Here is a 13,113-nt window from a genome sequence, read left to right as displayed (position 1 = left end):
TCTTACAATGAAAAGGCGGACATCTTTAGAGTCGTTTTAAACTTGTGTTTATTTGCATTTCGACATAACAAATGGATCGTGAACAGTACACAAGTGCTCTATAAGTATGGAAAACAATAGGAAGAAGTTTTGGTGACACATCACAACCAATTTGAACAGCACCAAATCTTTACCCCTGACTCACAAATACTGGATAGTGAATTCCCTCAAATGTGGCTGTCGCTCTAATATGACGGCATGTACTTATTAGTCAACAACAATATCCTTTCAGAAAAAAATGGGTCGGAATCGTCATGATCTCAGCTCAAAGACTGAAGTTTGACCTCAGTTGTTAACAGCAGCACTTGTCGAGTCACGTAAACAGTCGTTAGCTGAATTCAAGTGCGGAGTCTTGGCGCATGATGTAAATGATTTCCCTGGGCATTACTTTGAAAGATGGCCTTTAGGTGTCTCTCCTATCTGCACTTGAATAAATAAACCTCTGGACAACAATTCCACTCAAATATAGTGTCAAAAAGGGAGGGCTTTTTCTGTGGGTTTAGAACACTGTTTATGATCATTAGCTTATCAGTAAACCAAAGTTTCTGAATGAGTATAGATTATCTTGCGTAGGGATGTTTTCGTTTGAAATTGTTACCAAATAGCCGAATTGACATTTTTAACTTCTCTTTAAGAAACCACCAATTAGCTTGTTTTCCAAAAGGATTCAAAGATGACTGAGGAATTATGCTATAAGGCTAAGGAAATGCATATTCAATCGAACATTTTGGCGTTGTGTATTTTCCTTTTTTTTTTTTTTTTTTTTTTTTACCCGTTTGGCACACAACACTCAAGCTGGTGTTTGAGGAGCGCACGTGAATTGGTGCGTTTTAAAGTGAAGTAAACAGTGCAAGTGTTTGCTTTGTGGTCACAAATTTACGTCTTCGCACTAGTCTTTCCAGTTGCTTCCAGCCTGTCTTGAATTGGTCAGGTCTCATTACAACATTGAGTCCCACAAGATTGTATATTTGGAGGACAACGTTGCCATGGTGATAAAGAACATTTGGCAGAAGGATGCTCCCGCCGCAGAGCCAGACATGTGGGCATCAAAATAACCAGTTCTGTTGTAATAATCCAGGTCCTCGTCAGAGTCCGCGTTGCGACGGTAAGCGGACGCGTACCATTTATCCGCCGTCAGGGCCACTGCGGCCCCGGCGGCTGCGGCGGCGGCCACCCGCACCGGGGATGTCCGGCCCGCCACCCTGAAGCGAGAGCGCGGGCCGCCGTAGCCGCCCGCCCCTCGGTATGAGCCCGCTGCGGAGCTGCGGGCGGGGGAGCCTCTGGACGAGCCCCGGGATCCCCCACGGCCTCCTTTGCACAGCGCAGGCTCGCACAGGAATGCGGAAAGGAGGAGGAACATCCAACAAGTTGCCAGCATCTGGTTCATCTGTGCAGGAGGCCAAACGTCAAATATTTTACGATAATGTAATGCAGGCGTCAAAAACATTATTTTTTTTTAAAGAAGGGCTACCACTTTGATACGTGAATCTGAAAAATAGAATTTAGTCAAATTACCTGTGGTATCATAAACAGTGGATAATAGGTACTAGTAAACACTTATGAAAATCCTGGGAAGAAAATAAGAATGGAACACCTGACAAAGCAACAGCAAGTCAATAAACGCAGATCATACAAATCCGTTATATACCACCTGAGATCCTATTATAAATCAATGAAACTTGATTGGATGATTGGTAAGCACAATATCCTCATTATTGCCACGTCACTTCTGGATGTTGCCTCAGACCAAACAAGTCCAATGTTGTGTTGCTGAACATCATTTAGACAGAAAAAAATCATTTATTTTTGGTCAAATGTTTTGCATTTTAGTTAGAAGCAGTAGAATTGTTTTTATATTTTTGGTCAAATGTTTTGCATTTTAGTTAGAAGCAAAATTTGACCATTGTCAATCATCAGTCACAAAAGGCAATGTCTGACACAACAACTCATCCTTGTGGTTATGTTATTGCTGCCCAAAACTGCTGCACTATGCACATTGCATACAATCAAAATATAAAATTTTCCATCCATCCATTTTCTCTAGCTGCTTTTGCTTTTTCCCATCGTACAAACATGCCTTGTTATGCACAGCAAACAAAAGACGAAAATTATAGACATATACATGTTTGGAATTACTGCACATGACTGACAATGAGCCATATCAATCGCTATCGATAGGAATTGAGCAATATAATACAAATAGCATGCCATATATTCCAATGGACCATTTTATAATGCATATTTATGTCACCGTGCTAATTAGCCTTACGAGCTCTTTGCAGCCTCCATGCCATGAATTCAACCAACAATAATAAAGCTGTTCCTATTCCATAATAGTAAATGCATTCCTACGATGGTTGGTACCTCGATCCTTGTTTATCTTCACAAAGAAGAAAATGTTAAGATGGGCACGGAGGATGCTGGTGCGCGTTCACGAGGATGGCGGCGCGGGGACGAGCAGCGCGCTCAAGCTTCGCCATCGCTGTGGCAATACAGACCATAGAGTAGACAAGGTCCTACATTGAGCGACTGAGTAGTTTGCTGCAACACGTCAGCCCTTCTGTCATTTTGGAAGTGTCATATCTTGATGGCCTGAACTAAAAGCGACAATCTATAGCACATGATGTACAAAATGATTACACCGATATGTTTAACATGATCTATCAATGCAGTAAGTGTTACATTAGAACAGCATTAATTAAATATTTCCCTGAACAACTAAGAAACACAAATATTGTGGGGAGGCGAAGAAACCACACGTTGCTGTGCTAGTGGAGCTCTTTACTCTTCGCATGCCATCACAAAACTGATACAACAAAGTCCAAAACAGCAAAGACAAAGCCAACAGGTTCAAAGCATCAAAGGATCATAGCAACATGCCTACTGGGTGAGAGACATGGTCCTAGTGTCCGCCCAATATTATCATGCAACATTTCCCCCCCATGCTGAGCTATTTATAGAGCATGCCCCCTAGCACCAGGTTGGTGACCCCTCCACTAGAAGCTGTAAACACTCACGTAAATATATTAGTGTGCTGAACTTCTGTATTATCCGAAACACATTGTTAATGAATGCAAATGTTATGAATACCTTTCGGCTTCATTTTAAATATCCAGTCTATATAGTGTTACCAAATTTGTATCATCTTGTATCATTGAGGCACTTAATCCAATTTAAATGTATATTCATCACATCATACATATCTATCTATATTATCTATCTCCCTAATTGACTAGAGAGGGAATTAGCTAAATATAAAATTTAGTGCTCCCCGTGGAGCTAATAAAGATAGGAACATTCATTTCCTCTAGATGGCGATATAACTAATGTTTTTTTTAAGAGTGTGAACCCCGGTTAAGCGACGAAGAAGAAACGTAACAGGAAATACTGTACAGCCTGTGCCCCAGGTTGACAGCGCAACATTCCTTGTATTTGACATGGCGTTTGTCTGCAGAAATGCTGCCGCACTGTTGAAACCGAGCCGCGTAGCACCCGCCTTGGTCTCGGCCGCCACCCGCATGTGCAGTTCGGGTAAGTGTTTTAAAAGACGCCCGTTTTTCAATGTCAAGTAAAACTGCGTCGATACAAGCTCTGCAAACTTCTCTTCGTTGCAATTGACTATGAAGTGGAAAGTTGTTCTTAGTGCACATATTAGTGCGTCCTTGTAACAGTTGATCATGTAGAGCAACTATGTTATCATGCTACAGTAGTAACTAAGACCTCGAATGTAGAGTGGTTGTACACGTGAAACCACTACCAATGAGGCGTCTTCATAATCTTCATTAACCTCGACAGACACAGACAGGGCACACGCCATTGACAGACGTGTCAAAAAATACTGTGTATATGATGAAATAATGATCACCCAATCTAAAGTCACCTACAAATGTACTTATGTTATAGGAAATCTAGACATGTTTATTTGAGCACAGAGCTATTCTGTGGTATGAAAGGCAACAGGTGGATGTACAGGTTAAGTGTATCTTCTGCCATCTACTGGAAGACTGTACTACTTTTGCTGGGGAAGTTTATAAAGGTGGCCATCAGTTGACAGTTGATTTCCGTGAAGCTTTCTGGAAACACTCGCATCAAGCATGCCCAAATAAAATTTTCAATTGATTAATAAGAATGGTGGAGCTACTCATCATTACTGAGTTCTACTGAGATTTTTTTCTGTATTGGTTTGGTGAGGGTTTTTATTTTTTTTTTTTAACATTTTGAGCTTTGGTCCAAACTTTTGATCAGCCATTGAAAATCCTATTTAAGTTTATTATTTTTATTTTTTTAAATTACTAGTTCCAAATGTTCTTTTTTTTGTCTCACTCCCCCTTTGTAGTTCGGCATAAAACCTTATGAAGATTCAAATGAGCAAAACATGGCCATGTTTTTTTTTTTAACTCGTCTTAAGATTTTGATCAGGTCTGTATATAAATAATCGGACTAATTTAGTCAAACTGGATAATTTCATATGGCCTGCCTGAAGAGCTTTCACCGCAGTCTAATGTATGGAATGGAATGTCAAAAAAACATTTTAAAGCTATCTTTATGAATGCATTTTTTTCATTGTTCAACGTCTATAAAAAGTGGTCACAACATTAGCAGTGCCGCTCAAAGCTGCCCCATGATGAAAACTAACTTTTGAACTAGACATAATCACTGTTTGCTGTTTCTGCAGGTGTCCACTATGAGCATATTATGGTGGAGAAGCGAGGAGAGAAGAAGAATGTAGGTTTCATCCAGTTGAATCGCCCTAAAGCGCTCAACGCACTGTGCGACGCCTTGATGAAGGAGGTGGGTCAGGCCTTGGACGCCTTCGAGACGGATGGAGATGTGGGTGCCATTGTCATCACCGGCAGCGACCGAGCGTTTGCAGGTGAAGGGAATATTAAGAATATGCAGCGCTGTTACCCCATTTTTATGACTCCACATGTCTCATCTTTTCTCTTTGTTTAGCTGGAGCTGACATAAAAGAAATGCAGAATCGAACTTTCCAGGAGTGCTATGGTGGGAACTTTCTGGCTCACTGGAATAGAGTGTCCACTGTGAAGAAGCCAGTGATTGCTGCTGTCAATGGCTTTGCTGTGAGTGTCTGTTTTGCAAAGTCCACGTAGCAGCAAAATGGAGCCTAATATGGCTCAAATCTTATATTCAGAATCACTTGTAAACACACGTACTTATCCTTCGAGGATGAAAGCAACGCATGAGCTCTGCTGTCTCTGCTAAACTTTGTTAACTCTTTCAGTTGGGTGGAGGCTGCGAGTTGGCAATGATGTGTGACATCATCTATGCTGGTGAGAAAGCCCAGTTTGGCCAACCTGAGATCCTGCTGGGGACCATCCCTGGTATGACTGTGGGACCTTTTACTCGTTTCTTGATTTCAGTTGAACATTTTGGGAGTCTTGCTTGGCTTTATATAAGTAAATTTGACTTCACGAAATAAAATATGATGCAATTATGTGTCATATATTTAGAATATTTGTGTGTTTAAAGGGAAAGTCAAGTCAAAAATGTTCTTGACAATAACGTTTTTGCAGCACCGCTGGTAGAAATTATGATTGTGTTTGTAGGATATAAATTAAGCGGCAAAATCCACCCGCTTTTGTTCGTCTCCAGGAGCAGCCATTTTGCCGTGTGCTGTCAACAAAAATGACATCTGAGTTGCTTAAATTTGTTACGACCAATCATGGCTCGGCCTGCAAATGTCACATGACAACATACGTACAAGGACAAATTATCTTGCACATGTCCAGGAGGGAATGTTGTTATTTGACCCGATTGTTAATATGTGTATACCTTGCTTTAGAGTCTACCTGTCATGGTTTGTTGGGTTGTGGGTTTATTTTGAGGGGTTCTGTTTCTGTTTACGTTTATAGTTCCGGTTTCTGCCCCTGTCGCGTCTGTCTGCGTTAGTTTTGATTTAGTCCACCTGTCTGTTACCTGCGCCTCGTGTCCTCCAATCTGCTCCCTTTGCCTGTTGTCCCTGCCCAGCTGCCATGTGTTAGTTTGATTAGTTTGTGAATGTATTTAAGCCTAGTGTCTGTTACAGCCCGTGTCGGATCATTGTCTCTGTCACGTCATGTCATATTGTCTCTATCGTATTGTTGTCTCGTAGTCCCGTCTTGCCCCGAGTCCCTCAGCTCCGTGTTTTCCTGCCAGCCTGTCCATAGTGTTTTGCTTTCTGTTTTGCCAGCCTGCCTGCGCCCTTAGTTCGAGTTTTTTGCCGTCCTGTTTTTCTCGCTTTTGTTCCCGTTCGTTTATAAATAAATGGATTTAATCAACCCCCTGTCCCGACGCTCCCCTGCTTTTGGGTCCTCCTCCTCTGCAACCATGCCGGCCTCCTCAACCGCCGTACTCCCCCGTGACAGAATGATCCGACCCGCGCAGGACCCAGCGGGAAGCCCGCGTCGGCGGACTCGACGCCGCCGCCCCGCCCGCATCCGTTCTCAGCCCGCCGGTCAGCCCCGTTCCCCCAGTGTGAGACCTCTTGTTTTTTCTTCCGTGTTTCTCCCCTCCGAGTCCGCGTCTGTCCCCGCTTCTGATCCGCCCCCCGCGTCTGTTACTTCCGCGTTTCCCTCGTGTTCCTCCGACCTCCCATACGACACGATTCTGTCCCCGCACGTTTTTTGTAGTTCCGATTTTTCTGATTTGCGTAGTTCACCTTCTGTCCGCGCACCCGATCACCCTTCCTCTCCTGTTCGCGCACCTTACTGTACGTTGGACTCAGATTTTTCCGATATCGAGGATTGCCCTCCTTTCGTCACGTTTCGTTCCAGTACCGGTCCGGATTTTGTTTACCCGCGTCCCTCTTCCTTCGACACTTTTTATCATATTCCGTATTCGAGCCCGTGCACCTCTGATTATGATTTTGATTCAGATTTTGACTATCAGTCCGGCCAGTCCTTTTACAGTTCGTCCGAAGACTCCGATTCAGAGCCCCTATTTGACCGTGACCTTTTCGTGGGCTCCCGGTTGGCATTTCGTGGCCGCCGGTGGAGGGGCCCGCGAAAAGGCCACCGCCCCAGTGACCACCAGGACCCATCTGTTCAGCCTTCCGATCCGTTCCCTCCTGTCTCGGTGTCCCCCTCTTGCCGCGCCCTGCCTACTTCCTCCTGTCCTGTACCACCCTCTTCTTGCACCCTGTCCCAAGCTCCTGTCGCGTCTGTACCACCGGTCTCTGTTCCCCAAACTTCCTGCCGGCGGGCTGAAGCGGCACCCGCCCCTGTTCCAGCGCCAAGGCGGCTGCCCGCCCCTGTCCCAGCGCCAAGGCGGTTACCCGCCCCTGTCCCTGCGCCAAGGCGGCAGACCGCCCCTGTCCCAGCGCCAAGGCGGCAGACCGCCCCTGTCCCAGCGCCAAGGCGGCAGACCGCCCCTGTCCCAGCGAGCCGGCGCCCGGCCTCTGCGAACCCTGCGAGCCGGTCCCCGGTCTCTGCGAACCCTGCGAGCCGGTCCCCGGCCTCTGTGAACCCTGCGAGCCGGCGCCCGGCCTCTGTGACCCCTGCGAGCCGGCGCCCGGCCTCTGTGACCCCTGCGAGCCGGTCCCCGGCCTCTGTGACCCCTGCGAGCCGGACCCCGGCCTCTGTGACCCCTGCGAGCCGGACCCCGGCCTCTGTGACCCCTGCGAGCCGGACCCCGGCCTCTGTGACCCCTGCGAGCCGGACCCCGGCCTCTGTGACCCCTGCGAGCCGGACCCCGGCCTCTGTGACCCCTGCGAGCCGGACCCCGGCCTCTGTGCACCCTGCGAGCCGGACCCCGGCCTCTGTGCACCCTGCGAGCCGGACCCCGGCCTCTGTGCACCCTGCGAGCCGGACCCCGGCCTCTGTGCACCCTGCGAGCCGGACCCCGGCCTCTGTGCACCCTGCGAGCCGGACCCCGGCCTCTGTGCACCCTGCGAGCCGGACCCCGGTCTCTGTGCCCCCTGCGAGCCAGCGCCCGGTCTCTGTGCACCCTGCGAGCCGGACCCCGGCCTCTGTGCACCCTGCGAGCCGGACCCCGGCCTCTGTGCACCCTGCGAGCCGGACCCCGGCCTCTGTGCACCCTGCGAGCCGGACCCCGGCCTCTGTGCACCTTGCGAGCCGGACCCCAGGCTCTGTGAACCCTGCCCGTCTGCCTCCCAAGCCAGTCGCCCGTCTGCCTCCCAAGCCAGTCGCCCGTCTGCCTCCCAAGCCAGTCGCCCGTCTGCCTCCCAAGCCAGTCGCCCGTCTGCCTCCCAAGCCAGTCGCCCGTCTGCCTCCCAAGCCAGTCGCCCGTCTGCCTCCCAAGCCAGTCGCCCGTCTGACTCCAAAGCCAGTCGCCCGTCTGCCTCCAAAGCCAGTCGCCCGTCTGACTCCAAAGCCAGTCGCCCGTCTGACTCCAAAGCCAGTCGCCCGTCTGCCTCAGTCATCCCAAGTCAGTCTCCTGGCATCCCTGCCGTTTCTGATTGGGCCCCAGTGGCTGTCTCTGTCCAGCCGGCCGTTCCCTGTGCTGCCAGCCACGGCGCCGCAGCCTCAGCCTGTTGAGCCACCAGCCACGGCGCCTCAGCCTTCTGAGCCGCCAGCCTCTGCGCCGCTGCCACAGCCTCCTGAGCCGCCAGCCTCGGCGCGTCAGCCGCAGTCGCCTGAGCTGTCAGCCATGCCACCATTGCCGCAGACGACAGAGATGCCAGACGGTTCCCTGTGGTCGCCCCTGTCCCAGGTCAGTCTTGTGCTCTCACTCGTGTCTGTGGTCTGCACCCAGTGGCTGTTCCCTGATGGCACCCCGACGACGCCTCCGCACCTGCCTGACGGCGTCCAGCCGACGCCTCCGCACCTGCCTGACGGCGTCCAGCCGACGCCTCCGCACCTGCCTGACGGCGTCCAGCCGACGCCTCCGCACCTGCCTGACGGCGTCCAGCCGACGCCTCTGCACCGGCCTGACGGCGTCCAGCCGACGCCTCCGCACCGGCCTGACGGCGTCCAGCCGACGCCTCCGCACCGGCCTGACGGCGTCCAGCCGACGCCTCCGCACCGGCCTGACGGCGTCCAGCCGACGCCTCCGCACCGGCCTGACGGCGTCCAGCCGACGCCTCCGCTCGGGCCTGACTGCGTCCAGCCGACGCCTCCGCTCTGGCCTGACTGCGTCCAGCCGACGCCTCCGCTCTGGCCTGACTGCGTCCAGCCGACGCCTCCGCTCTGGCCTGACTGCGTCCAGCCGACGTCTCCGCTCTGGCCTGACTGCGTCCAGCCGACGCCTCCGCTCTCGCCTGACGGCGTCCAGCCGACGTCTCCGCTCTCGCCTGACGCCGCCCTGCTGACGTCTCCGCTCTCGCCTGACGCCCCGCCTGCCGATCTTCAGGGGCAACCGGGATACAAGCCTACCTGGGGTGGCTTGCTGTTCGCCATCGGGCGCCCAGGTCGCCCGCCTGACTCGGCCCGCCGGGCACATCTGCTCTGGCGTCCTGGCCGCCCGCCTGATTCGCCTCGCCGGGCGCCTCTTGTCTGGCGTCCGGGCCGCCCACCTGACTCGGCCCGCCGGGCACATCTGCTCTGGCGTCCTGGCCGCCCGCCTGATTCGCCTCGCCGGGCGCCTCTTGTCTGGCGTCCGGGCCGCCCACCTGATTCGCCCCGCAGGGCACCTTTCGTCTGGCGACCGGGTCGCCCGCCTGACTCGCTCTGGCGACCGGGTCGTCCTCTGGACTTTCCCCCTCGGGTGCATCCCGTTTGGCACCAGGGGTGCCTTTGGACTGTTTTTGTTTTTCTCCTGTGCCCTCCTCCGGTCCCCCTTCCGCCCACCCTGCCTCGGTTTTGGTTGCTTGTCGGTTTGTTTTGGGACGTCTGGGATCCGTCCCTTGAGAGGGGGGTTCTGTCATGGTTTGTTGGGTTGTGGGTTTATTTTGAGGGGTTCTGTTTCTGTTTACGTTTATAGTTCCGGTTTCTGCCCCTGTCGCGTCTGTCTGCGTTAGTTTTGATTTAGTCCACCTGTCTGTTACCTGCGCCTCGTGTCCTCCAATCTGCTCCCTTTGCCTGTTGTCCCTGCCCAGCTGCCATGTGTTAGTTTGATTAGTTTGTGAATGTATTTAAGCCTAGTGTCTGTTACAGCCCGTGTCGGATCATTGTCTCTGTCACGTCATGTCATATTGTCTCTATCGTATTGTTGTCTCGTAGTCCCGTCTTGCCCCGAGTCCCTCAGCTCCGTGTTTTCCTGCCAGCCTGTCCATAGTGTTTTGCTTTCTGTTTTGCCAGCCTGCCTGCGCCCTTAGTTCGAGTTTTTTGCCGTCCTGTTTTTCTCGCTTTTGTTCCCGTTCGTTTATAAATAAATGGATTTAATCAACCCCCTGTCCCGACGCTCCCCTGCTTTTGGGTCCTCCTCCTCTGCAACCATGCCGGCCTCCTCAACCGCCGTACTCCCCCGTGACACTACCTAGACATCTTAGACTATTATAATCCATTGAAGCCACATTTACCTTGCTGTCTGAACTCCCTGCAGGGGCGGGTGGCACCCAGCGTCTGACCCGTGCGGTGGGCAAGTCTCTGGCCATGGAGATGGTACTGACAGGAGATAAAATCAATGCCCAAGAAGCCAAGCAATCAGGTACAAGGACAGTGTGACGCTTCAACTAAATAAAATGCTTAATACTGAGACACAGTTACAGATTTTAGTCCGACAATGAACAAACTTTTAGGCATGACTGTTTTCAAAAGTTGTGTGCATGTGTTGTTGGTTTCTTAGTCAGTGGTTCCCAACCTTTTACGTCAAGGCACTAATCCTTCCAATTACTGTCAGACCGTTGGTTCTGCTCTTATTTACTTGTATCCTTTGTCATTAAAAATTGGACTTTTGTGTTGTCGTGTGCAGGTTTGGTGAGTAAAATTTACCCGGTGGACCAACTGGTGTCGGAAGCGGTGAAATGTGGCGAGAAAATTGCTGCCAATTCTAAATTGGTGTCGGCCATGGCTAAAGAGGCAGTTAATGCAGGTCAGGCCGCGTGACCTGAAACTCCTATCATACTTTGTTACAAATTCAATTGAAATTGAAGCATTGTACTACTTGTGCCGTTTCAGCCTTTGAGCTGACTTTGGCTGAAGGCAATCGTTTGGAAAAGCGCCTGTTCCACGCAACGTTTGCTACGGTGAGATGGCACAACTGCTTGGTCCACTCTCATATGCATGGAGACTTGCTTTACATGATGCAACATTGTGCTTTTGATTTGTAGGATGATCGCAAAGAAGGCATGACTGCATTTGTGGAGAAGAGAAAGGCCACTTTTCAAGACAAGTGATGTTCTAATGAAACTCTAAATAGATCAGGTGCATCAAGTTCAACGATGGCAGTAAAAACACGGAATCTGATTTAGCCAGAGTTATCCAGTGGAATTTTCTCTCAGCCAATCAGTGAGCAAATAATGATATTCCAATTATTTACTATCAGGAAATAGAATCATGAACATGAAATAACAAAGCAAATCAATCTTGTACTGTACATACTGCAAAAAGTGACTACAGTAGGATTGCCCTTTTTAATTTCGATGAGTGCCTTATTAAGGCGTACACTTGGATTGGAATGATTGCGTACACAGCTTGTTGTTTTGTTTTGTTTTGTTTTTCCTGGCTGACATCTGAGGGTGCAAAGTATGTAGATGCATTTAAATATTTACAATTCAAAGTAATCAGATGGATCAATTCAAGCATGTTTTCACTTTCAATACAAGTTTGCCTTTTGTCTGAAGTTTCTTTTTTTGTGTGTCCATTTTGCAAATAAACCCGAGGAATCGATGTCTACTTTGTTGTTAGTTCAAAAAAAAAATAGGGACTCAATGTTCCCCCTGCTATTCTGTGTTTTTGCTATTGCATGTTATTACATCATTGTGTTATTTTCTTTTAGATCACCCGCTCGTAGAATTTAGCGACAGATATTATACGCCACTAGGTGGAGGTCACATGCAGTTGCAAGCACCAAGAGTCAAGCAAATACCAGGAAATGCCAAGAAATCAGAAAAAAAAAACGAAAACAAATCTAATGTAAAATACATATACAAATGTATTTTTTAACAAATTACTAATAATGTATTATGGTGTGTTTTTGCTTCTTTACTAGCACATTTGGTCTGCATAATTTCCATAATATCAAGAGAACTTGCTTATATCTGCCATTCCCCTATATCCTGCCCACAAGACCGTGGCCCAATTGATTTTTATTGTTCATTCAATATTCCCCCTCAGAGATAGCTTTATTGTTGTTCCCGTGAAACCAAACTTTTCAGTTTAAAAGTAACTCGTCTCCTCTCTCGGCGGGACGCGCAAAAAATCTGCGGCGTTCGAAGGTTCCGCAGAGAAGCGGCCCTCCTTTGAGGCCTGGAAAGAGGTCAAAATAATAAATGTTGACTCAATTGAGGGTCTCCAAGCGCACAATGGAGGCCAAAACGTTACACTGGGGCAGCGCAAACCCTCGTGGTGCGATAAACTCATTTAAAGAAGTCCTAAAGAAAGACAGAGCAGCGTGGGTCCGGACGCAGAGAATTGGGAGGGGGTCTTGGGGGCCATTGCTCTCCTGCAAGTCAACCACACTCTCTCTCTGGAATGTCTTCTGACTTTTACCCTGCTTATTGTACTCTAGTGACTACTAATGCCTTCTGTCTTACTTTTAAAAGCCATGACCCGCTTTCAAAAATGATATATTTTCCTTAAAACATCATATTTAATCCACTATTAGAACTCAAGTACAGCAGAGGGATATAGTAGTTTGGCATATGATTTTTTTTATAGCTTGGGAACATTCTTTCCCTATAGAAAGGTTCAAACGGTTACCCAGGAGTCCAATTATTAGTCCCTGAAAATTTGAATTCCCTTGTAAATATTCATTGTTGTTTAAAAAAAGACAAAAAAAATGCAGTTTTGTTTGAATGCCTCACCTCATTGAAAGGCGTCATCGGTGACATTCTGTTTAACCCATTTCAAGCCATCTGTCACAAAAGTGACCGTAAAGAAAATTTGATTTATGATGCTCTATAAATGATTCTTCAATTACTTTTCATGAAGTACTGTACTGAAATACTACAATGTGTAGATGACATATGTGCAATGTCACGTTTAGAGAATATTGTCACATGACCAGAGCTTTTTA

At 48.8% G+C, this 13,113-nt stretch overlaps 2 protein-coding genes across 3 annotated transcripts; one reads left to right on the top strand and one right to left on the bottom strand.

Moving 5' to 3' along the window:
* Positions 1-31: 31 nt before the first annotated feature.
* Positions 32-2,897, bottom strand: sprn (shadow of prion protein). 2 transcript variants are annotated; one of them, XM_088421183.1, is made up of 2 exons: positions 2,309-2,897; positions 32-1,426 (listed from the first exon to the last, which is right to left on the bottom strand). In XM_088421183.1, exon 2 carries the CDS (start codon positions 1,424-1,426, stop codon positions 977-979), a length of 450 nt encoding a protein of 149 aa, XP_088277309.1. In that variant the 5' UTR covers positions 2,309-2,897; the 3' UTR covers positions 32-976. The 2 variants fall into 2 exon arrangements, with proteins under 2 accessions (XP_088277309.1, XP_088277308.1); XM_088421182.1 differs by having other exon boundaries at positions 2,404-2,897.
* A 505-nt stretch (positions 2,898-3,402) lies between these two features.
* echs1 (enoyl CoA hydratase, short chain, 1, mitochondrial) lies at positions 3,403-11,765 on the top strand. The gene is made up of 8 exons (XM_088421181.1): positions 3,403-3,570; positions 4,715-4,912; positions 4,993-5,120; positions 5,282-5,381; positions 10,480-10,584; positions 10,849-10,968; positions 11,055-11,122; positions 11,207-11,765. The coding sequence occupies exons 1-8, from the start codon at positions 3,477-3,479 to the stop codon at positions 11,270-11,272; spliced, it is 879 nt and encodes a 292-aa protein (XP_088277307.1). The 5' UTR covers positions 3,403-3,476; the 3' UTR covers positions 11,273-11,765.
* The last annotated feature ends 1,348 nt before the right edge of the window (positions 11,766-13,113 follow it).

Source organism: Hippichthys cyanospilos, chromosome 8, assembly GCF_059441005.1.
Source record: "Hippichthys cyanospilos isolate Australia breed blue-spotted pipefish chromosome 8, RoL_Hcya_1.0, whole genome shotgun sequence".
NCBI lineage: Eukaryota > Metazoa > Chordata > Actinopteri > Syngnathiformes > Syngnathidae > Hippichthys > Hippichthys cyanospilos.
This window is presented reverse-complemented; position numbering and strand designations above follow the sequence as displayed.